The 25,900-nt window shown below is 46.7% G+C and overlaps 1 protein-coding gene across 5 annotated transcripts in view; it reads right to left on the bottom strand.

Annotated features, from left to right (window-relative positions):
- Positions 1-25,900, bottom strand: part of MYT1 (myelin transcription factor 1) — a 96,004-nt gene that overhangs the window by 29,731 nt on the left and 40,373 nt on the right. For all 5 annotated transcript variants that reach the window (XM_019495256.2, XM_019495258.2, XM_019495261.2 and 2 more), the window contains exons 3-12: positions 21,632-21,686; positions 19,710-19,740; positions 15,217-15,279; positions 14,170-14,417; positions 12,510-13,373; positions 10,315-10,449; positions 8,768-8,858; positions 5,782-5,895; positions 4,009-4,223; positions 1,174-1,379 (exon numbers count right to left, since the gene is read on the bottom strand). In XM_019495256.2, the coding sequence (XP_019350801.1) occupies positions 1,174-1,379; positions 4,009-4,223; positions 5,782-5,895; positions 8,768-8,858; positions 10,315-10,449; positions 12,510-13,373; positions 14,170-14,417; positions 15,217-15,279; positions 19,710-19,740; positions 21,632-21,686 (2,022 nt within the window). The remainder of the gene's footprint in view (positions 1-1,173; positions 1,380-4,008; positions 4,224-5,781; positions 5,896-8,767; positions 8,859-10,314; positions 10,450-12,509; positions 13,374-14,169; positions 14,418-15,216; positions 15,280-19,709; positions 19,741-21,631; positions 21,687-25,900) is intronic.

Raw genomic sequence — 25,900 nt, 5'->3', positions numbered from 1 at the left:
AAAGTGGACATTTTTCCACTTATTTTTGCTGATGACTTCCTGCCACTGTCCCCTGCCCCCTCCCATCCCCAGTCTGGGAAAACCTACATGAACTATTTAGGGTTACTCTGACACTATCTCTATCCACCTGAGCAGTGGCAGTGCCCCATGGGAGTTGTAGTATAGATGTCTTGTCTAAATGGGCTGCAGTCCTGGGTTGCACTGCATTGCCCACAATGCACCAGACTCTGGTATTTCGGACGTGGAAGTGTTCAGAACTTCTTGCTCGATGAACGGTTCTGATATTTCTCCCCAATTCAGGATGAAACTATCAAGCTACTGGCACTGCCAGGAGGGCAGAAATGTCCACATGTGACTAGGTGAGAATTAACCCTCTGTTTTGTAGCTTGAATCAGAGAATCATAGAAAATGAGGGTGGGACGGGAGCTCAGGAGGTCACAGCTAGTGCAGCCCCCTGCTCCAAGCAGGACCAGCCCCAACTGCATCATCTCAGCCAAGGCTTTGTCTACCTGGGTCTTAAACACCTCCAAGGATGGAGACTGCACCACCTCTCTGGGTAACCTGTTCTACTACCTCCTGTAGTAAGAAAGTTTTTCCTAATATCTAACCTAAACTTCCCTCGCTGCAACTTGAGCCCATTGCTCCTTCTGTCATCTGCCACCACTAAGAACAGCCCAGCTCCATCCTCTTTGCAACCCCGCTGCAGGGAGCTGAAGGCTGCTATTCAATCCCCCCTCAGCCTTCTCCAGACTAAATAAGCCCATTTCCCCCAGCCTCTCCTCACCAGTTCTGTCCCCCAGCCCCCAAACCATTTTTGTTGCTCTCCGCTGGACTCTCTCCAATGTGTCCACCTCCTTTCTGTAGTGGGGGGCCCAAAACTGGACACGGGACTCCAGAGGTGTCAATAGAGGAGAAGAATCACGTCCCTCAATCTGCTGGCAATGCTCCTACCCATGCAGCCCAGGATGCCATTAACCTTCTTGGCAACAGGGGCACACTGCTGGCTCCTATTCAGCTTATTGCCCCTGTCACCCCCAGGTCCTTTTCTGCAGAGCTGCTGCCCAGCCACCTGAAGGGCTTTCTCTGAGCATCTCCCCTATGGGTACGGGTTTTCCTGTTGCTTCCTGGCAGTCGATTCCTCCACCCCCTCGCACGTCGAAGCTTTCAGCTCACCTTGCTGGGGGCATCCTGCTGCTTGGTACTGAGGTTTTCTGGCATTTCCCAGCAGCGAGTGGAGAGATTTAGGATGGCAGTGGCGGCCATATGCGCGGCTTCGGCGTCGTGGGAGTAGTCGAAGCCTGTCGAGGAAGATGAAGTGCTCTTCACATAACTACTAGAAGGGCTGTGGCTGGGGGAAGAGGCCTTTGGAAAAGATTTGGCTGCACAAAAAAAAAATAAAAGGGAACAAAACAACTGATATGTAAAACTTCCACAAGCAAGAAGCATAGAGAAATCAGAAGCCATGGACCTCTTTACCATTGCACATTGCAAGGACGATGGCTAGTCTTGGTAGAAACTTGGAAGCTAATTCAGTGCCCAAGGAAACAAAAGAGATAAAAACAGTGCAGGCTCCAGCCAAAAACTTTTGTGCCGGTCTGCTGACTTAAAGGTCTATATAATTATTAACTGGCAGTGCTGCAAACTTCCCAGGACACTACACTCCTCCTTTATATTCTGGCGCTATGCTGAGGATGTCAAAGGGGGAAAACACAATGACTCTTCCAAGGTTTTTTGTTGGGTGTTTTTTTTTTAATACATACTCCTTACGAGTTATTTTCAGAGCAGATTGATGTCATGATTTCATGTGTCATAGAGGAAAACCTGTCATTTTTTCAAATTAAATTTTAACAGCCAAAACAGCCATAAAATATGAGTTTCTGATGAGGGCACCAGTGACATATGGCAGTCCTGACAAGTGGCGCAGCGGTTAAACATATAGGAGTAACGGCTATATTAAATCACCTGGAATGGGTGACAGACTGTACGTGACCACTTCACACCGTACTTCACTACACATTGCACTGGACACAGGTCTGATCCTGTCTGCGTATAATGAAGGCAGTGAAATGCAAGGAAGTTCAGCGTCTCCTGGTGCAAAATAGGGGCCCAGAGCCTGCAGTCAGATCCATCCCAGAGGACTTCTCTGTATTCACATCATGCCGTCAGCGACTCAAAGGGAGCTCATGGCTGTACAGATTCAGTGCAGAGCTGAATTGATGGGCCAGGCCTTGAAGTTCTTCGTTAATTTGGGTCCTGCCCTTACTTAGCAAGAAGCCCCATTGACCTGAGGGCTTGTTTTACTCCAGTCACATCCGTTGGACCCCCATGTTGTAAAACCACTTGACAACCTTGGAGGAAGATACTATCGTAAAGTGATTTTGGCATTACTGGGATGAGCTCTAAATAGAAGACATTCTCAACTGCTAATCTTCTCCAGGACTGCTTTCCTCCTCGTTGTGGGCACGCATAATGCCTATTGACATTAATGGTGGTTATATGAACACATCCAAGGGAGCATAAATCCCTCCGGATGAAGATCTCTTTAAAGTAAGTTCTCAGTGAAAGGAACAGATTTCCCTACTATGATTGGCAATCATATTAATCTTGTTGCTTTGATTAACTCATTGGAGGCTTGCCCAAATAGTTATTCTTGTGCATTTTATAAAAAGGGGGGGGGGTCCAGTTTAATCCATGTCCGTCAGTGGGGTCCGTGTATTTGCAAGCACAACATGACAATATCTCGAACGGGGAGATGCCAATTTTAATTTCACACTATAGACTCAGCGATGCTTTTCCATTTCATAAGTATTTCTAGCACTAATGGACTCGCAATCAGCAAATTAGTCAAATAAGTGATGAGAAAAAATAGGAAGGATTATCCTAGTGGGTTTGCTGGAATTATTTTTGTCAGTACAATTACCCTGAAAATTCTTTGCTAATATTGCAAATAACACAATCTATTCAGCAGGAGAATCACTTGTGCTGGGAAACAAATTACTTTTCCATCAACCCTAACCCAGGATGACAGTGGCAGTTGTGCTCTCTGGCCTCCATCCAATTTCATTGTCTGATCCTTTACAGATTTAGTACTGTAATAAAAGGGAGCGTCCATTGTACTGCAACAACCGGGATGCTTTCAAGCATGAGTACTTTTTAGAGAGCAGCTGTGTCAGGATTAACCAGGACTCTGAAAGTGGGATTAGCTACAAAGAGAAAGGCCTCTTGAGGCTGCTGACTTCTGCAAACTGGTTTCCTAAATCTTTTTCTTTTTCTTCCTTTTTTTTTTTTTTTTTTTGTGCTTTAAAAGATAGATTCATCTTGCATGCGTGCAGGCTAATGGAGTAGGGACATGACACAGCCAAGCTCTATTATTCTCCTCTGGCTGGTCACAGCACAGGTATAATACAGGCTGTCTTCGTTTAGTCCGCCACGCACGCTGCAACTCCCACACCTACAAGTCCATCTGCTGAGGGCTTATTTTATCATTTCATTTTGCTCCTATGTCTAAGTCAGGGGCCTCTTTTTTTGCAACTGCTCTGCTCCATCATAGGAGATGCTCGACAGATAAGAGGGGCAGGTAGATAAGGTATTAGACTGAGCATAGAAGGCATATGATCGATAGATAATATACATGGTGCATAGAAGAGAATAGATAAGCCAAGTAGATAGAACAGGTAATACGTACAATAAAGAAGGGTGAAAACGTAAGCCATTTAGTTGCACAATAGAGTCCTAGAGGTGACCTACAAACGAAGTGGAGCCCATGGAGTAACTTCTCCTAGTTAGAGACATTTCTCAAGAGCATGCACCCAGGCCTGGATGCCATCCATCCTAAAGGGGAAACCAAAGAGGTTGCCCTTTATGCATAGCCACCTATGACCATGCTCTTTCCATTCTCCCCACCCAAACCAACACTCCCAAAGGCCTCCGTCCATATCCCCTGGCAAGCGGTACGGAGGAGAGCATGGAAAGCACTCAGAACCAACGCCCTCGCTGGGCCCAACTTACATTTAAAGGCTTTAGGTGAGGTTTCGCTAGTCTGTATCTTTGGGGCAAGCATGCGTTTGCCAAAAACCTGAGCATCAAAACTTGCATAATCGAAGGTGACCTTGGAGTACTTCTCCAGCTCCTTGGCCAGGTTGGCTCGAGGGGTGGCTGGAACCATGTTGGGCCGGTAGCTCCCATACTGAGGAATCTCCAGCTGCTTCACAAAGCACATAGGCCTGGGGACGACAGACACGCACCGATCAGCATGGCTTTCCTTTGCTTTTCTTATCTCATTAAGTGATTCCTAATGAAAGCACAAAGCCATTTTTCCCCCCTCCCTAGAGTGTAGTTTGCAAATATTACCCCAGAAACACAGCAGAAGCCTTCCTTGATAATGCCAATCAGGGGATTCTCATAGAGAGAAGCACTTCTTGGGAACATTGTGATCTTGCTCCCTTCAGATGAGCTGCGGGCAAGATCCGAATTGGACTCCGCGCTTGCAAAATGGGGCCTGGAGTCTCTTTCCCGGTGCGATCCGTGCATGGGGCACTGTGATATTAATTGCATGAATAAGAAGGCAGCGTTTCACTCTGGGAAACCTGGCTTTGCTTGTGTTCTTCCAGCAGAGAGAGTGAGGAAAAACACCCTTGGTTTCTCCTTTCTTTTGGGAGAGCAAGAAAAAAACCTCCCAAAACCCATAGGACCAAAGTTCCCCTCAAGTCACCTCTGTGGTTTGACTCTATAGGGAGCATGAAACGTTTGCTTGCTGGGATTAAAAGGAGGGCAGAGTCCTGCCCCAAAAGCCCTACATCTGCTATGCTGTCTGTAGTGGATCCATTTATCTTGCATACATATTGTATATAAATTGCCCATTATTATTCTCCTTCTCTTGACCTCCTTGCACTAGATATTTCTAGGAGCGCGAACTCCTTGGAGCATGGATTGTCCTTCTTGTGTGTTTGCAAAGTGCCTAGCACCTAGCAAGCCGGCCCACAAATTTAATAACTAACAAAACTAAATGGCCTTTCTTTTTTTCCCCAAAGGTGCTGAGCACTCACAACCCCAGTGACTTGGGCACTCAGCAGTTTTGCAAAGCATCAGACCTTGAGGCTTTGCCAGCCTGTTGTACATCAAGGTTTTGAAGGGTTTGTACCGCTGTCTTGCCCTCGTGCTCTCCTTGTAAAATAACTAACCATATTACAAGCCATCTGTAGCCTCATGAATCACCTAAACTGTGTCGGCAAGGATTTATCAGGGACATCCTTAGTATTAGACAGCCCTTATCCCAGGCAGGTCTGACAGAAGCAAAGGGAAGAGAGAAAGAAAAATCATTTGAAAATCATTAGAGTCTAACCAGTTTACTCCTAAAAATCCCAGGAAGAAAAGGAGGTGCACTTGGATGAAACTGCAATGAAATGATCTTTCAGGGGTTTTAAAAATCCCACCCTCCTCCTTACAATGCTAATATAATAGCCTTCATTCTCAGGCAGTTTGCATTGTAGTATAATCAGCACAAGTGCCTTTTGCTGCACTGTTAAAACTCTTTGGCCTGTAGCCTCAGCATTAATTGATGCTACAGAAGCAATTCATTGTCCTGGATGCCCTCCCTGGAATCATCAATTCAATATCTCCCCACCTTAGAGAGACCTATGCTAGTCATAACAGGCATCAGCAGTGTCAAGATACAGGCAGACATGGACGGGTTGTGACTGTTTTCTTTATGGCAATAGATTAGGGGGAAAGGAGCTTGGAAGAAGCCCTATTGCACATGATTTTATTTCCAACGCAGCTTACCTGAGTATCCGGTCAGAATTGGAGCTGCTTTTAGAGGGGTCTCCAGACTGCGTTTGTTGCTTTTCATGAGATTTGGCTAATTTTTCAGCAGCGGCAATAGGGCAACCGGATAAACTGTATAATAATTAGAAGAGAAAGAAAGGGAAACTAAGTATGAGGGACTAGCACGAATGTCTCCATCCACTTCACAGACCAGGCTTTGCACTGAGCCCACAAAAAAAAATCACATCTAGTTATTTTTTTGACTTTTGACAAGTGGCAAAGCCTCGAGGCACCAAGAGCGATAGCGCTCCGAGATGATGGTTCATCACCATTCACAGAACTTGGGTATGGAGAAAGCAGCTCGATCCACTGGGCCAAGTTCAGCAAAAGGCTAGCAAGGGAAGGAGTGCTCTTTGGCACTTTGGGAAAGAGCTTAATGAACGTATCACATGTTTGTTCCTTACCCAGTCTTGTTTCTAGCTTTTTTTCTTTTAAACCAAACTTCTCTATGGGCAATTTCTATGGAAGAATTGCACTTTGGAGATGATGATGATTCCCTTGCATGGGGTGGGGCTGGATTGTGACCACAGCTTCGAAATATGGGCCTTTTAAGTCACAGCCCTCAACAGGGCCTGGGGCGGATAGGCATGGAAAGGGGAAGCAGTCTCCCTTTGGGCTGCTCTTGGCACATGAGATGGATGGCACGGCTGCTGCAGGGTGGGTGATGGAGTCAGGATCCTTTCTGGAGTCCTGTTGGCCGGGGGGTGGTGGGAAGAGGAGCAGGACAAGTAGTCCCTGTGCTCACCACGCACAGATCGTAGGGGCTGCTACAAAGGATGCAGAAGAGGGTCTGCTTACTCTCCAGTCTGCCCTTGCAAGGTTTTGCAGGGCCCACTGCCCACCTGAGCTATCCAAATTCCTAAACGGATGAAGCAGGGGTCCTGGTTTGGGCAGGCCAAGATGCTAAAGGATCTTCACTGCTAAATGATCTTAAGCTTCTCTTGTTTGTGGAAGCCCCTAGGCACTTCTGCAAGATCCCTTCTTGGTAGATGTGCGGGTGGGGCCACCGTGGGAGAGGGTTGGGACTGGGGCCAGTTGGCTGACACTTGATGACCCCTTCTTTACAGCTGCAGGGTCAATGGGTGCAATTTACTGCTCACAGGGAGCCCCCCACACAAGCATAGCTTTGGGGGGCCAGCTCCTGTCGAAGCTGTTGTGACCAGGGCAGGGTTGAGCCAGTGGGCCAAGGCATCAGTGCAGAGGCATACGGCCTCCAGAAAGATGCTTTCTGTCACAATTTTGAGGGATGTCTGGGTTGGGTAGAGGTGGCATCCTGACCTATTGATTGTGGTCTCCCTGCCCCTTCCTAATCTGGGGGACCCTGTGGCAAGGGTTTGTCCCCTCTGAAAGGGACACTGTATCCTCCACATGCACGTGGTCCTCAGCAGTCAAAACTCCCCGCTGCCTTCTGCCATGTGAGCATTCGTTTAGGAGAGATGCTGATCGCGCTGGCTTGAGCAGGCGTCACACAGTCAGGCACTCTGCCATCGTCCCCTAACACCGCACCGGGCCCGAGACCCTCGAGCCCAGCCTACATCACCCCTGCCATTCCCAGCACCAGTCCCTCCGGAGCAGAGATCATTCTGCGATGCTAGCTAGGACCCTCAGATGCATTGCCAGCAAGTCAGGATTTGCATTCAAGCCACTGGATTCAAAGCTAGTCCACTAACTCGGCTCCAAATCACCTAACCCCTAGGCTGCACTGCTGCAATCAAACGGCACACAACTGGCATTTCCTCGTATTACCTCTCTGCTGACTTGTGGGGAACCTGAATGGGAACTTCTCTCCCACCTGTTGCTGCGTTTTAAAGACACTGGGTTTTTTTTCCGTGCAGCTGTCGGGAACCGTAGATCAGCACACCCTCCTGACGGCCACTGGCTGCTGCTAGACTTCAGACCAAATTGGTCTCCTTAATTAAAGCAAGCAGATTTCTCTCATTTTCCCCCACCTATCAGGAGGCATTCATCAGCTCAATTTATTTCATGACTTCCACACAACGTCTGAATAAGTAATTAAGAAAACTCACCTAGCGCCCGTAAATGAATTAACATTTACGAGTCTGTCACTCTCTGTATGTCCATTACAGTCAAGTGATTTGACCAGCACGGTCTTAAGGTTGATCTGGAGAACCACAGCACTCCATCACACAACCTATATTCTGAGAGGAAACAGCACATGCATTTCTGGCTTCTTGGAGATCCTCCTGCCTGGTTTTAAGTGGCTTGACGGTGGCCTTCCCTCACCCTCCTGTCCCTTGCTTTGCAGGGCTGACTTTCATGGATAAACTTCTCAGTAGAAGAACAAGGAGAAGGTCAAAAACCATTGCAGATCTCCAGACATGCACCAGCACCCCTCCCTTCATTAGGTTTGCTGAGATCCCTCTTCTAGCTGGCTCTACAGGATGGAAAATCCTCATTCCCCGAGGCCCAGGATTGAAGTGAGCAGAACTGATCTCACAAGACGTCTCACCACGTCTGTTCACAAGAGTCCTGGGCCATCGAAACACAACCTAACCCTTGTTTGGCCTCCTATCTCAGCCTCGTGTCTTCATCTTGGCCCAGACAACACCTCCACGAACCCCCTCAACTCAATACAGTCAACTTAATACCGGTGCCTTGAGCATGAGCAGACCAGGTTCTTTGTGTAAACCCAATATCTTTTCTTAGACCGACTCAAATAGTTGACATGAAGTTGTCGTTCCAAACCTAGAAGCACTGCTCTGCCTTCATGCCTGTCTCCCTTTGATATCTGAGGGGCTCTCCCATTTCCAGATTTTAAAAAAAATTTTTTTTTGGTTATAGCCATCTGTAATTAACCTGTTTTCGTGATACCGGCTCGCCGTGCGACGTTCATTATGCAAGAATAAAACCAAAGCCATTTTCGCTGTTTGCCCTGACAACATTTTAGCCCCTGCTGTTACCGATTAGAACGGGAAGTAAGTACCTTCTGTGTGTGTTGCGATTGCTGTTCACGTGACCCTGTCCTGTGCAGCCTGGTGTTGGGCATTTTAACACATTCTCGTGCATAGCCAAGACTTTGTAGCGAGAAGGGGAAGGGAAGAAGGGAGGGAAGTAAAAACAACTTGATAAAAACAGAGTGAAAAAAGACAAATAATCAAGTCTCAACACCGGCTCCCTAGAAATCAGTGAATACGAAACACTGTAATTAGAATTTGTCTGCATATAGAAGAGAGTTACAAGCCAGCACTGCTCAGGTCAGCACTTGATTAGCATCTCTACACACAGCTTGGGCTTTCTGCCTTGCTAGCTGATTGCTATCCACCCCCCCACCCCGCTCCCTCCCTCCCTCCCTTCGGAGCCCTGCCTACCCATTTCAGGTAGTTTTAAGTGATTGGAGTTATCTCTCTGCTTTTATCCTTAGGACTAGTCTTGGTTTGATTTTTAAAAATTTTAATCTTCAGGATTATGGCTTCCTGCAGCGCTGACCTTAAAAGTAAAGAAAATCATTTGCTTTGCAAGCCATTAGAAAGCATGCTTGCTTTTTATTTATTTTTTTTTTGCATTTGAGCTTGTATGAAGATAACTAGACTTTCTCCTTGTCTCCTGCAGTTTTGTGTTTATAGCAGGTCTGCAACCTTTGAAATTAGAGATAAGGCAGAGTTTTTCTCCCTTCCCCTCCCCCGTTATCCTATTATCATAAACACACAATATTGAGTTTTTATTTATGTGCACAGAGAAGTCTATTTAGGATGTTGGTACCAATAGGCATAAAATCTATATTTTTAAAAACAGTGTCATAATGAAAACTATTTTCTGCAGAGCACGTGAATCTTTCCGGAGCGTATTGTGATTGTTAAGGCAATGCATGGTTAAAAAAAAAAAAAGACCATTGACTGTATTATATGTATCATTTGGCTACTCTTTCTGCTCTACAACAAAAAATTAAATTCTGATCATGGTAGAGAGATTTCCATCTTTTTGCCCTCTTCCCAAGCTGAAAAAAAAATCCCGATGGAATTCAGTACAGGAGTGAAACCAATATGTTAACTATGAAAAAAAATCAAACATTCAAAAAACCTGGGGAAGTTAATAGAGAATGAGATCCTTGCTATAGGCTGTATTTTCAAACCACCTTATAGAGTCCAATAGAAGGGGTATAATTCTCTAGAGGATGCTTCCAAAACCTGTTCAAAGGCTTTTATTTTCTATTAAATTCAATACGGTTTCCTCTAACAGCAGTCCTAGCTTTGGTCAATGTAAGGGTAGTGCAGCCAAGACCTCTATGCATAATAAAAGGGGTTGTAACTGCGCCCTGCACTGCTTGAAATTGGACTGTGCTCTTCAAGTGAAAGCCACCCATGTACAGAGGGCCAGTTCATAACTCATTTCCCCATCCGTAGGGCTTCTGTTGGATTTGAGGGGTGCATTGACTTTGCCACGGCTCTTCTGTACAGGCGCAACTTTTACCCTGAAAGACGCCTGTGCAGATCAGTCCGGGTAGCCCTCGTTGCACAGTGTGGACATACTCACTTTCTGGAGGGATCCTGTCTTTGTGTGGGCAACCGGACAGGCTGCGATGGTGAGGGTAGAGTCCTGTGACGTGACCGGTGCCATCACAACCCGGAGTTGGACATTTGATCTCTCGTTTCTCAGGTCTCGAGGGGTCTAAGGAATAAAAGGGGAGGAACAAGGCAGACAACATTAGGCTGGCAATTCTAGCGACTGCGTGCAAAATCACAAGGGACTGGGATGTCACCAAGCCATGACATAGCAGGCCAAGTAGTAACGCCCCGTGTCCATTTACCTTGTGGCAAATTATTTCTGTATCTATAATCTAGACTATATCTACTTTAGGGATGACTTACTGCTACAGGAAGGCTGTTAAAGTATACCAGCAGAGTCTACGGTGGACACAGCCACACCAGCAAAGTGCGACTGACTCTGGGTTATTGCCCCTTTGCTCCTGTGCAGGTGAACCCGTGCTTTTGCTGGTATAACCGCATTTATTCTAGGCCTTGACTGGGACAGCTGTGTCAGTGAGGGCTCGTACTTCTTCAACCCCCGGACTGACAGAGCTATCCCAGAAGATTACACAGTAAAGAAACAGGAAGCTTATGCCAATTTAATGATATCAGTATGGTTAAAATGAACAAAACTCTCCCGGCAGGAATGCAGTTATATCAATAGAAAAAATGGCCAGTCTGGTAGAGCTTGTTCTGGTAAGCTATTACAATATGAAACACTCATATAAGGGACAACTCTACACGTATGCTTTAATGCACATTACCCTATTTTAATGCGCATTAAAGCATCTAAAAAGTGCTTTTTAGCTAATGCGCATTAATATAAGCTAACGCACATTTTTCCAGTACCTCACAATGAAGGGCACTTTTACACATGCTCTGGGGGGGAGGGGCAGCACTTCAATTAGAGCAGCTCTGGGAGCTGCTCTAATTAAAATGCTGTTGCATCTCATGTATCAGCGTAACCGCACTTAAAAATGGCAGTGGGGGCACTTGAACTAATGCTCATTTGACGAGCTTTAGTTCAAGTGCCCCCACCACCATTTTAAAGCATGAGGACACTGATAGATGAGACCCAGGAAGCTGCTGGAGCACAGTAATCCCAGTGCGTTGGAGCAGCCTCTGAGCTCGTGTATAGGCACCCGGAGGCACTAGATTTAATGTGCATTAGCTAAAGCGCACCAATTGAACATGTAGATGCACCCAATGATATCACTACAAGATACCATTATAGTTGCATCCACCGTAGGGTTGACACAAGCAGGGATGTGATCTGGTACTGATATAGTTATACCTGACTCAGGATTACAGAATAGCTTTCCTAGTATAGCTTGGCTCTTGGTAACAATGCAATGGGATACTTCCCCTTCCTTCAGACATGGGCTGAGATGTTTTAAGCTGACTAAGAGGGTCAGCCACAACAGTTCTGGCTGAGATAAATAAGCAGAAGGCAGGGTAGATTTGAACCTTGTAGACTAATTAATCTCTCTCTCTTTCTCTCTCTCTATCTCTAGACAGAGAGGATTTAGGCACACCATTCTTATTAAGCTTGTGATATGTGTGTGGGTGCGTTTTACACATGAGCTTTAATGTGCAGTAGCCTATTCTACTGTGCATTAAAGCATCACGTCAAAGACAGTGCTAATCCACTAATGCATAGTAGAATGAATCTACTGTGTATTAAGCATCACTAAAAAGGCATTCATTTTTGCTACTGCACATTAGGGTAGCCTAATGAGCCTTTATGTAGTACCTCATATTAGAGGTAATAAACTTAAGGTACAGTAGCAAAAGTGCATTAATGAACATGTAGAGGTGCCCTGTTTGTATTACATATGTATGTGTATTGCATCTATCTATTCATATTATATATATGGATAAATTTGATAGATAGATAGATAGATAGATAGATAGATAGATAGATAGATAGATAGATAGATAGATATGGATAAATTTGATAGATAGATAGATAAATGCAATAATACACAAATGATATATAAATGTATCCATATATATATATATAGATAAATGCATATATATCACAACCTTAATAAGAACAGTATGGCTAAAACCCCTCTTTGGCCTCTGAAAAATCCCAGTATCCAATTTTCTTGGGACACTCAGCAGTTTCAAAGCTGAAGCTCTTTCACAGAAAAGGTCCTTTCTGGGAGAGATGTATGGAAGGCCGTTCACATGCCCCACCTTTGCCGTAGTAGTTTTTTCGGATGGCATCCATAGATTTGCTTTGTTTCTCATCCACCTGGAAGTGCTTCACGTGCTCTCCTGGCAAGCGGCTGGGCTCCCTCACGATCTTCACCTGCTCGGCCTTCAGTGCGATGGCCTGTTCCAGCAGCCCCAGGTTCCCTCTGGTCATCATGTCATACATTTCAGACTCGTCGGTCACCGCTGATTTCTGGGAGCGCGCGTCGTCGTCTTTGTCATCGTCTGACCTGACCTCCACGATGACCGAGTACTCAGGCTTCGGGCTCAGCCGCCCTTCACAGTGGGTTTTCTGGGAGTCCTGAGAAGTGTGAGGCGTTTCTTCGCAGATCACTTCAGGCGCCATCTCCTCCTCCTCTTCCTCTTCCTCGTCCTCATCCTCCTCGTCCTCATCCTCTTCCTCCTCATCGTCGTCGTCGTCCTCCTCTTCATCATCATCCTCTTCTGCTTCTGCTTGCATGGCCTTTTGCAACGGGCAGGACTCCTCGCAGTTGCCGTCGTCCCGATGCTCGGAGCACAACTCACTGCTGCGTTCGCTGGTGACCTCGATGACCTCCTCCGCATCCTCCGTCTGGATGATAATCTCCTTGTCACACTCCTCTTCCATCACCTCCTCTCCTGCTCCTTCGCGGACCAGGTGAACTACATTCCCAGGAGGCTTGGAGACCTGCAGGTCCCGTTCAGGCAGCTGTCCTTCTATTGCAAGGGTTTCTTCTGCTATTTGGCCTAGGTTTAGGAGAGAGTTGGCAATTATTTCTTGATAGCTGCTGTAGTTGGCCTTGCTAGGGCCAGATGTACTGGGAGCTGCATTTTGTCCATAGTGAGATGATTTTGCTGGGCTTTTTGCTGGAAGATAAAAAAAAAGGATAGACATTATATAAACAGCTCTGTCTTCTGTAAGCTTCATTGAAGCCAGATTCTTGCTGTTCCACCCCGGCACAGTGTGATTTAATGCATTTGGTAACTGCAGGTAAAAAAAAGGAAAAAAAAAGTGGGGGGTAGGATTTCTATTTTAAATGTATTCCCAGAACATCACCATCCAATACTTATTTCTCCCACCGCACCATCCAAAGTCATCGGCTACACATATTTTGCACATTGCCTGCAGGGATGGTTGCGTGCTAGAGAGTCCCGCATGGGATCCTCGTGTGAACTCTCTCCATAAAGAGGATCCCAAGATACATAACTCGATTCACAGGGAGCAAAGAGGCTAGGACCCCAGAGCCGATGTTCTGCCCTGGGTTGTGTGCACGCTCCTGCCCAAAGATGAGTGAATATGGGTGTAAGGGCCTAATCCTGTGCCAGTGAAGCACTCCAAAGGAGCACTCCAAAGTTTTTGGCTGCCTTCCCCTCATGCTGCCAACCGAGCTATGCATGGAGATGCTTGGCTACGCTTTCCGTGGTCACTCCCCGTGAAGTGCCACTAATGAAAGCACTCTCATTTTGGAAGATGCTGGAGACAATCTGCGAACCGCCCTTCTCAGATGAAACCCCGCTTTCCTGTTGTCCTTCCGCTGAATCTCATAATTGCAGAACCCATCCTGTACATAATTTAGAGCAGCTATAACTCTCGATTATTAACACTGGTTGCCCTTTATCCATCAGTTAAAATACAGCTCTGCAATCAATAATGACAAAGCACCTTCTGCTGGCTCAGGGCTACGGGTCTCCTCCTGTTCGGTTGTCTCTGCCTCTTCCTCCTCCAAAGTCCCCTCTGATTCATCGGTGCCAGACTCTTCCTTCACCTCCGTCTCCTCGCTCCCATCGCTGTCGACATTGTAGCCTTCGTCGAGGGCCAGTTTGAGGGGATGGGATTTCCTCTTGGACACCAAGTGCTCGGCCTCGGCATCCTGAAGTTTCCTCTTCTTTGCTAGAGGGCAGCTTTGTAAACTACGGGAAGGGCAAAGAGACAAGAATATTTGTGGCAACATGAGAAACAGGTCTCAAAGCTCTCAGATGCAGGCATTTTAATCAGCAAAGCAAGGCAAGAAATCATGCAAAATGTAGGCAATGCACACGAAAGGCTGCTTTCCCCCATCCTATCTCCATGCACTGAGCTGAAGACCTGACCTACAATCTCTGCACTGTAATCCTTCTCCCCTGAAGCAACTCCTTTAGCATCTCTTACCACCTTGACCAGCTTTTGCTCTGCTGTCAGTGGAAACTCACCGGGCCAGATGAAGCCATTTAGCCCAATGGCTGCTTGTACCTGCCCTCGCAATTCATGCAAGTCCTGCTTTCTCCTACCCTGACCACTGTTACAAGTCAAGACCATTCATGGCTTCCCATTATAAATCTACACCTGGTCTTTAGGGTCAGCCATTGCAGCATATATAGCCCACAGGCACCTTACATCCAGATTTCTCCAGTACAATACACAGAGGAAAGTTATTAAAACGGGAATGGACTCCAAGCTGACGTACTGTTATTCATGCCCCCACCCATTTACACATGCATGAAGTATGTGTAGGAATTAATAAGCTCCCATAAAGCAACCCAGTCTCTTCCTTTCTGCATGGCTTGGGCTGATGGCGAAGCTTTTCTGAGACTGATTTGTGAGGGCCAAGCTCTGCTCCTCTCCTTGACTACAACAGGGAGCAGGATCCAGTCGGCCTGTGCTGTCACGCACACCTTCCTATGGCTAATATTTGGGGTCCATAGGCTGGAAATCTTCCCGAACAAACCTTACCTTCTGTGCCTTGCATACTTTCCCCGGATATGTCCTGAGCCATTGCAGCCTGGGGTTGGGCAGCTTGAGAGGGAAACAACCAACCGTCAAGAGCAAATTTTAATTAAAAGCGCGTAAAACGGTGGAGAGTTAAAAAGAATCTGCGTGGAAGGAACAAACGCTGCACAAGGGAAGATAATTTCCTTTAAATAGTACATCCCCTCCCTTTGAATTCCAACCACGGAGGGCAGGAGGGTGGCTTCGCAGTTTGCTAAAAATTAATGAAATGACTCACCCCATTTAATTAAATGAACGGTTCATTATAGTTTTATGAGTATGTTTAATTAAAGATTTGCATGTGTAAGAGCAAGCTTTTTTTAAAACCAGACAACTACTGTACTCTGCCTCCCACTGCCAATCTTCAGTAGTTCTTCCTTTATTTTTTACTAGTGCAAAAAAAAATAATATATATATAAATGTGACTTTTTCTTTCACTGTCTGGTTTGCTAGACAAATGCTGTTTCTTGCTGCCATGAATGGCTGCTCTGTTGACAAATCCAGGCTGACACGGACCTGGGAAACCCTGTGTTGGATGCTGCTAGAGCAGGCTGGAGGGGTTCACTAGCTCCCTGCACTGGCTGCTAGTCAGAAGAATAGGTAGTTGTGCTAGCTTTGGGCTTCTCTTAACATCCCTGAGTACCACTCAAGCCTTTTAATGACCTTGTAGCATCACAGCACTTCATTCCTGGGGCGTGATGTTCCCTTGTATAAGGGTAAAATTCACAGAAATACAAATAATTAGGTCAGTCCCCAGGATAAACACCTGTACATGCAGGCTCAGCAAAGGACCCTGGTTGCCGTAGCTCTCTACCTAGCCTTCAAAGGTTTAGGTGGGAGAGAAGGAGCTACATCATGGAGAACTATTAAAAAACCCATTGTTGCAATGGATCAGCACGGGAATCAAATTGAAGCTCTGCTTGTAGGGAGGTAAAATATCATGCTCTTCCTTTGGTTGTGTATTTTCTAGATCAAGAAAATGGAGTAGATGCAATGGGTCTGAACTTCAGTAAAGAGTTTGATCTGGTGCCAGGTGGAAGACCGTCAGCTCGGATGGAGAAGGCAGGATTTGCTACAAAAACATAAGGTGGGTAAATGCTGGAAGGAAAATCATAGTATTATAGAGCTTAAAGTCAGAAGGGACCTAAACGGATCATCAGGTCCGACCCTCTGCCCCGGGCAGGAACGGGTGCCGGGGTCATATCACCCCAACCAAATATCTGTCCAGCCTCCTCTTGAAGACCCCCAAGTTAGGAGAGAAGTACGAGTTAGAGGGAGGTCGCTAGTGAATTTAAAGAATCGGTCTCGGGAATGATATTATTTAATAATTTTCCCCAGTGACCTTTGGCACGAAAAGTCAGGAGTGTGCTGACGAGAGCAATCGTCCATTTGGAGGAGGGACAGGAAGAGCAGGGTGACCTTGAGGACCGGAGTAATAGAAACGGGATGAAATTCAATAGCACAAAGCGCAAGGCCATGTTCCTAGAGACCAATACGATTTTCTGCTGTTAGAAAGGGGCTCATTCGTTGTAAATGGCTGAGGAGGAAAAGGACCCGAGTGTACTATATCATAGGATGACTGAGATGCTGATCTGATACGGCCATGAAAACAGCAAACGCGGGCTTAGGACACATCAAATGGGGTACTTCCATTAAAGACAGGGACGTACTCTTAGACACTTGTGATACCTCCTCTACGATGCTACGTACCACACGGGGCGCCTGGTCAAGAAAGATGCAAACCAGATCAGATGCTGAGAAGGGCAACCGGCGTGCCCAAGGGAATACAGAGCCTGTCTCATGGGAGGAGATAAAAGGACTGGCAAAATGAAGGCTGAGAGGCTGTGACTGCTGGATGACTTCTCTGGGCTATCTGGTCCCTTCTAGTCCCATCCCTCTAATGCATGTCTAAGGCACCCCATGGCATGCTGGACCTCACTAGAAACCCCATATGGTTTTAAGATATTTGTGCAGGGGGAGTGCAACACTGCCCCGCTGGTATAGGGGGCTGCAAAAAGAAGTTGCAACCAGAGACTCACCCCCTCCTGCCTTAAATAACCCTTGTGAGGCTTTGGACCAGTCTCTCCTGCCGGCCTTGTGATGCTAAACCCCCAGCATTGCCACGTGCCGTAACCTGCTGCTCACGATCTGCTTCAAAGCCGAGACCCGCTTCTTCCTGCGATCGAGTGGGAGGATGCCCTTTAGTTTCCTCGCTCTCGTGACGTGCACGCTCTCCAGGCAAAACCACACCTATCCTGGCATTCCTCCTCTGAATGAATGGGCCTGCAACTGAGTGAGAGGCTTGAAGATCATACATAAAAAAGATCTCTTCCCGCTAATGTACATAATTGGAAGAGCATCTCCCCCTGCTTCTCCCTTTTCTGATGATCTTAAAGTCTATTTAATTTTAATTGCTCTCAGTCATGACTGAGATTGCTCTGTACCAAGCAGCCCCAGACGCACTTTAAGTGACTGCACACAGAGATGCAGAACAGTGTTTACGCTGGTAGTGACTTGCCTGAAAAAAAAAGCCTTATTCAGTACAAAACAAGAGCTGCTCTGATGAAGATGTTACAGCCATTTCTAAGCTTTGCTGAATCAATTCCCTTTTTAATGGGGAAAATTGCAACCTGTGGTTTAAAAAAGAGGGCGTGGAGAAGGTAGAAGGTGGGGGTCTAAAGGAAGGACGGATCCTGGATACTTCCCTGGTTGGCGTATAGCCGAAGAGAGATTAAATAGTGTCCAGGGTCCAGAGGAGTCCCCAGCACTTTCTAAAATACCTATTCATTGCATCTCAGCTTCAAACTTCTATTTGCAAAACTTTCCAGGATGGTTGTGCCTAATATTTTGGCAGGGGCTGCATATATGGACGGCCTTCATGGTTTATTAATGCTTCCCCTTCCTTGCAATATTCATGGCCACATTTTCTCTCCGCTGCTCCGATACTTGTCTAAAAGGCTTCTGATTGTCATGCAGACGGTGCCCCGCTTCCAATTAGTCGATTAATCGTCCAGTTAATCAGGCAATTAGGTGACAGCTGCAGAGATGGCTTTTGTGGAGCACTCTGTGCTGCCCCTTAAATATGTCACCTGCTTCAATTACCACCTCCGCTCAAGTGTTCAGCAATAAAAGTTGGAGAAGGGGAATGCCCAGTGCTCTCTGCTCCGCTCTCTCAAGAGTAATAGGAGAGCGGAGGAGCAGAGGCGCCATGGGATTGGCAGGGTTCAGGTCCAATTACTCTTTGACACAGCAAGCTTTCCAGCAGAGACCGCGAGGAAATGCAGCCCCTGCCATTAGCACACACCCAGGCTGAAGCAGCCTACTTTTTGCACAAGCCCCTGTGTGTAGGGTTGAAAAGAAAGCTTAGCGATCCAGGAGCCTGTCGTGGATAATGAGAAGCTTTGCCCCAGTTCCTTCTGCAGCTGCAAGGAGCAGGCCAGTCCCCTTACGGGAGTGATCACGGGAGGTCCTGAGGCTCTTTGGAGTCCAGGTCTAAGAGGCCGAAGAGCGGGGCATGGACTGTATCTGCAAGAATCATACCCTGTACCTAAGGGGGATACCTCACATTAAAGCTATCCCTGTAAAGGCTGCAGGAATGATGAAGGGCCTGGAGGACAAACCTGATGATGAAAGGCTAAGGGATCTGCGACTGTTCAGCCTGGGGAGGAGAAGACAGAGCGGGGACTTGATGGCTGTCTAGAAGTATGTCAAGCGGGGGATATTGGGAGGTAGGAGGAAAAAATGTCCACCAAGGCACCCCAAGGGAGGACCATAAACTGTTAGAGGATGGTTTCAGGTGGGATGCAAGGAAGAGCTGCTTTATGGTAAGGGGGACCAGAATTTGGATTGGACTGGACTTCCCAAGGGGGTGGTATAGTGCCCAACCTTGGAGGTCTTCAAGAAGGAGACTGGACAGACACTTTGATCCCAGCAGTATCTCTGCCCAGTGCAGGGGAGCTTGGACTTGATCTTGCAAAGCCCCTTCCAGCCCTTCATTTCTATGCCAAACTCCAGGAACAGGGACAGGGAGGGAGGAGGGAAGTGGCAAGGCAGGGGAAGCAAACGGAGCAGGGGAAGAGCACACGTGATGGACAATGCTGCTATTATGGGCAACACCACTTTGGGCAGCCTTCTTTTGGAGAGCTCGGCCCCCCTTGCTTCTGGGCAGCTGAGAGGAAGCAGGCCACGTGCTGCTGGTTGGGACTTCAGGGGCTGCCGGAGAGCGTGACAGCTCTCCGGAGAGGACTGCAACGCAGCTACCGTCCCGTACAGTTTCCTTCCCTTTCCCTGTGTCCATGATGGACAGAAAAGGGGCCTAGAGGCCAGGTTTAGGATCCAGCCTGATAATACGTTTGCCCCAACATAGGGCTTCCCATTGCTTGAGCTTCCCTCTAGGAAGAGCCACCTCCCCTGTCCTCCGCCGCCAGGTGACGGGGTTGAGACGAAACGTTTCTTACCTCACCTCCTGTCCGATGAGTTCCGTGGGCACTGAGCGCCGAGGCAGGAGCCGGGAAGGGAAATAAAACACGAAGCAGTCAATACGACATCCCCCAGCCACTCCAAAGCCAAGTCACCCATTGTCCCAGACCATAACACAGGCAAATCTACAGCAAATAGACAAGCACGCCCTCTCTGCTGCCCCGAGCCTGCAAATGCTCGTGCCTGTGCCCGACTTCGAACGTGTCCAAGCTAAGCATGTATGCAGCTAAGCATCAGGGCAATATAAAAACCAGTGGAGCTATGTTGCTTTCTGTAGGTGCATGTTCAGGATCCAGACGCAAGAGCTGGATCCTGAATATGTATGTATGGAAAGCAACGATTGAGGTTTGCGTGTATGGAAAGCAATGATGGAGTTTTCTTCATTTTGGGCAACTTGTCTATGCTTAAATGGGCTAATTTGCATTCTTCCAGTTTCCTTGCGCAGTCCCTTTTGCTCCAATCGCTGTTTTTCCCCTCCTAGTGCAAACATAAATACCCTTATTTTTCTCCCCTCTAAGCAGACTGTACTCACGAGGGAGCTATGCTCTGTGTTCAGCTGCACAATAGTTCGTGGGCTAATTGAATTGTGATGTTGATGCTCTGCAGCTTTCCAGGATGATTTTTCCTATCTGAATAATGTGATTCTATAGTAATAACATGGAACAGTATTTTTAGTTTCTTAACTAGAAACTGGTGTCCAGCCAGGAATCTAAACAATTGGGAGGGGGGGAAAAATGCACATGCTAAGTTTGCACAGGCTAAAAGGCATCGCACGTTTGCTCAATTTGTTTGAGCTAATTGGGTTTCTGGGGAACCAGATCTCAATGGAATGACTCACAACTTCAACAAACTGGAGGCAATCGTGAGGAGCGTGGTGTATTCAATAAATTACCTTTTCACATCAGGAGACCTGGATTTAAATGCCGTTAAGGCAGCTTGCAAGTGAGAAAATAAGTAGAATCAGGCTGGTCTGATTATAGTCCTGAGAGGCATTATAGAGATGACAACAAAACAAAATGCAAAAAAAAAATGTTTAAAAAGGGGAAAAAAAATCCTCACCACCCACATCTTCTGGCATCATTCGGCATTCGTTGACTGTAGCTGTATTTTTTTTGTAGGAGATGTAAATGAGTACAAGGACAAGGAGCGTGGTAGAGGTCAGGACAAAGTGAGGCCCGGTGGCACAGCTGCGTGGATGAAGTTGCATAATACCTGCTCACATCGCACTACACTTCAGCTAGTCCTATTAATTCCTCCCTTTCAATGACCTTTAAAATGCATCAGATCCACAGACACCAACGAGGGAGAAAGAAAATAGGGTGGAGGGGGGGGAAAAGAAAAAAAACCCACAACCCGTGATCTGTAATCGCTATTCAAGGTAGCGATGGTATATGGGCTAACACCATGTGCCGTGTATTACAGCCCCTTTCTTGTACAGAGAAGAGGCAGCTAGAGGATGAAATATAAGTTGTTGTTTTTTTTAAAGATGGAAAATAAATAGCAATCAAGCTTTGAATTAACCAGTCATTTGTCCTCCCGTCCCTGCTGTGAGACAGGCCTGTTTGCTTCTGCAGCATGCACTCACTCTGCCAGGCATTCTCAGATGTACAACTTCAAAGCCTCTAGCAGAGCATACATGATGAAAGCCTTTGGAGCTGATCTGAGGCTATCGCTTTTCTGATGCCTATAAAATGAAGCATGCAAGGGGGGTTTTCTGTGTTGGGGGGGCGGGGAATAAAATACGATGGGGGGCTGCAAGCGTTTGTGGTCGGGGCTGATCTTTTTGTAGCTGTGCACTGATCTCGCAGCCAGGAACGGGCGGCGGCAGGAGAAGGGGAGCCGTGGTCGTGGCTTGGAAGAATGAGATGCTGGGCCTGAAGACGAATGACAAGCTGCTCACCTCGGATAGATTTCGACCGTGTGCGCGCTCTCTTATCGTCATTTTCTAAACTCATCTGGAAGCAAACAACAAAAGATTGGCATTAAGAAGTGTCCAGGAAAATGTGGCGCTGGGAAAAAAAACAAGTTGCTCAACTTAAGCGACCTAGGTTTAGGGAGCCAGGAAGGCTACCACGGTTTCTTTTTGAGAATGAGCCACATTGTGGTATTGTTTTAAAATCAGGCCACACCAGGTTGATTTTCATGGGATGGCTTTTCAGAGCTTCCTTTTTATGACATGAAGGCTTAATGAGAACATAGCCTTTCTCATGCTTTAGAGATGGAAAGGTCGACATTCAGGCCTTCTTGACATCAGTCCTAAAATTCCTATTGGTTTCAATAAGGCCAAAACTTCCTCCGGAGGATTGACAATGTGGCTGAGCTCTTTTGTCAAACACTTTGGTGCTGCACCAACTCCTTCCCCCCTCAAAGACAAGACACAAGCGGTGGGTCGGACTAAAACGTGAACGGGGAAGGCGAGCGAGGAGTAAAAACAACGGGATGTTTTAGTGCAGGTGAGCAGGTGTAACAACATCGCGCTCATCTACAGAGCACTTTCATCCAATGCATCACACAGGGTATTACAGAGGCACGGAGAAGACCAAGGACTTGGTGAAGGTCAGTGGTGAAGCCAGGAACACAAGCCAAGTCTCCCGAGTCCTAGCCCAGTGCATGGCTAGGCTCAGGAAGGCTACATGGCTTCACCAACACCCCACCAGCCCAGCTGCCAGCAGCCTCCTGCTGCTCCAACGTGCCTTCCAAATCAGGATTGGCAGGGGGGAGAAGACACCGGTGCTATTTGGACTGGAAGCTTTTCCTAGCGCACAAGGCGCGCCGTGGGAGGAAGCACAAAAAAAGGTGCTCGCAAGAGAAGCAGGCAATCAAGCTGGTTACTGCAGGCAGAGTGCAGGCAGCGGTCAAGCACGCTGCAAGATAATAGGACAGAGAGCTGATTTGTCTAAAACCAGAATCTCTGGAGATTGCTCTGTGTAGCATTTAATGGATTCCATCTGTTATGAAAGTTGTAGACAATAAAAGCAGCATCTGCATATATGAACAGAATTAGGCCCAAGCAGGGGGAGGTAGGGATCTAAATGCCTTTGAGGTTCGGGGCCTTTGCATAGCCAGAGTGCTCTCCATTAGCATGTAAATATAGGGTATGTTTTATTGTTCATAAATCTGCACATGCCATAAAGCCGGCTTTGCACACCAGAAAGGTAACTTTCTACGTGGAGCTCTTTACATCAGCTTCCCCCCTCCATGTTTAACACATGGGAAGGTGCATTTTAATAACTGTTAGACTGCAGATGTTATATTCTGCCCAGCAGGGAATAAACACAATGAATAAAGGCGATGTGGTACTCCAAGGTGCTCACCAATAACAGTGGCGGCCTTAGGGTTGTTGGGGCCCTGGGCAAGAGTCATCTGGGGCCCCTTAGAGGCTTAATTTTGATGACCTATAACCCACCACTTGTATCGTGGATCATTTTAATATTCTTCGGGGGAATTAGATAAATAGTCGAGTGTTAAAATGCAAATAGAGCTGCTTCCTTGCAAAAAATTGACCCCCCCTGAAAAAAAAATTGTTGCAAAATTTTGGGGCACCCTAAAGTGTGGGGCCCTGGGCAGCTGCTTGGTTTTCCCTCCTGTAAGGCTGCTACTGCCAGTAACTAAGCATCACAAAAACCCGATTATGAAAAGACCAAAAGGCACCTAGCTCTGGGGGGGAACACCGTGCATGTTTCAGGGTGCAGTGCAATATGCATTTAGGGGAGATGAGTGGGAAAGGGTCTTTCTGTGGCAACACGTCCCGCTTGGCTGCACACCGGAGCTGGGGTATGAGTAGCGAAAGGCTGAGCATACACCTGACTCCATATGGCAGTACATCTCAACAAGATCAGAAATACATGTCTCCCTACTCTCCCTACCCCATTACATTTTTTCCTCACTGAAGTGGTGGGTGGAAGCAGGATGGAAAACACTAGGTAAGGGAGAAAACAATTCATTTTTTTAGGCAGGGTTTCACTAGGGGACTATTGTACCCCCATGATTAGCTTACATCAGTGGTGGCCTTAGGGTCATTGGGGCCCTAGGCAAGAGGGTCATTTGGGGGCCCTTAGAGGTATGTACTCCAGTAAATATTAACCTACCACAGTTGTATCATGGGTCTTTGTAATGTTTGGGGGGGCAATTAGATAAATAGTCAAGTGTTAAAATGCAAATACAGCCACTTCCTTGCAAAAATTTCACCCTGCCAAAAAATTTTGTGGCCCCCTAAAGTGTGGGGCCCTGGACGGTTGCCTGGTTGGCCCTCCCCTAAGGCTGCTAGTGCTTACGTGTCTGCTTCGGAGAGGGAAAAAAACCCAATCCCAACCAGATCTGTCACAATAAGGGCAAATCCTTTTCAGCACAAAATGTCCCTGACTAAGCATTCCCAACCAAGTCCCGCTGGCACCTTGCATGATGAGCGTCTTCAACATAAGAAACCAAGGGGGATCAAAACAAAACAAAACAAAACAAAAAAATTAACATGGGGGGGCACAAGGAGCCCCAGCATTAGTTCCCTAAAATGTTAAAAAGGGAACAGGACTGGGGAGTGCAGCTGGGGAACGCACCATCACAATCCGCACGGTGCTGCTTCCCTTCTCTGTTGCTCTGCGAGCAGAGTGTATAATGAAAACAAAGCATGCTGGCTCCTCGCTGGAATACAGCCCAGTGCCAGCGCCAGCTTACAACCATGTGATCTGTTCTTCAATGAGGAGCAGGAGAGGCTGTATTTAAATGCACGGCTCTAAATGTCTACTTGAATTCTGCTTGTATCCTAAAGCACACCTCTATTTTTTTTTTTAAAGGGCAGGGGGATGTGGGGGAGGGAAGGGGAGTTCTTTTCCATAAGAATTCATAAGGCATGAAACTGGATTTGCACTGCTATTTTTCATAGTAAGGGTTTTACTTCCCCCCACCCACTAAAAACAGATAGATGACAAAGCTGGAGTGCTACCTATAAAGAGAATGCCTCAAATCAGCACGATGAAATTTCCCCGAGTGGCTCTCCCCTTCCCAGCCCTTGGAAACACAGCACTAACATATAATGATTTACAGGGTTTTTTGTTACGGGGGGTTGGAAAAAAATCAAAACCTCGAGTAATTTATGCATCCTGTCAGCAATAGTCTTATGGTGCCATAGTGTTACGCTCCACATTTATTACGATCTTCCCAATAACACAGAAGACAATTACTATAATTTCTATTTTTAAAGCTCTGGTTCCCCACGGACCAATGGCTCACATTTAAAGTGTGGAGAGGAGCAGGTGTCAAAAAGGACTTCATTACATTTATGAGCCTTTCAAATGTGCTGTGCTCTGAGCTAGCTAGCTAATGCCTTCCAATGCACGCTGCACAATAGAACTAATATGTTTGATTGCTAGGAGGCTGTGTTCAGCTGAAATGAAAATCTAGAGCTTTTTTTCCCCCCTCCTTTTTCTGGTTTTTTTTTTTTTTTGTCAGTTTTCCCAGGGAAATTGGCAAGCATTCTGCTGGTGCCTTGGCAATTTGGATTTCCTGCAGATAAATTATTCAAAGAGCAGAGAATAGAGAGGGTTGCAGGAAGCCTAATGGGCACTGCTTGCAAACTGTTCACTCCTACTGACAGAGAGAACAGCTGTGGCATTCATTTTCCAAAGCACCTTTCCATTTGCAATTTATCGGACTCAGAAATGGTCATCAGGAAGCACTACTTCCTCTCAGCATGGAAAGCTCCAGCTTGCAGGGAAGGACAAGCAAAGCAGTGAAAATCCAGTCTCCTGAAGCCTGACATCTTAGAGAAGGCAGGAAGTGCCTAGAGAGCTTAGTAATAGCCAGGACAGTGTAGGACTTCCAGTGCCCAGATGTTGTTACCCTGCAATACAGGTCTATGAGCAATGCGTGTCTGCTTTCCTAGAACTAGTGATGAACAGGTACCCATATCACCCCCGAACCAGTCTGAATCTACATGGAAGCTGAAAAAGCTGTCACAGGGCACCTGTACACACCACAGGACTTAATCTTCATTAAATTAAATAGGTTTGTAAAATTTAAACCTGTTTATTGTGGAGAGTCGCATCTGTGTTTGCACGCACTAGGTTTTTGAACAAATTAAGCTTTGGAGCATCGCATTAGTGTTTGTACGCACTTGGTTTTTGAACAAATTAAGCCTGGTCCCCGGCTGGCAAATGGGATGGTCTAGTGCTGC

Source organism: Alligator mississippiensis, chromosome 9, assembly GCF_030867095.1.
Source record: "Alligator mississippiensis isolate rAllMis1 chromosome 9, rAllMis1, whole genome shotgun sequence".
NCBI classification, from domain to species: domain Eukaryota; kingdom Metazoa; phylum Chordata; order Crocodylia; family Alligatoridae; genus Alligator; species Alligator mississippiensis.
The sequence above is the reverse complement of the archived record's forward strand: the minus strand, read 5'-3'. Positions and strand labels throughout refer to the sequence as shown.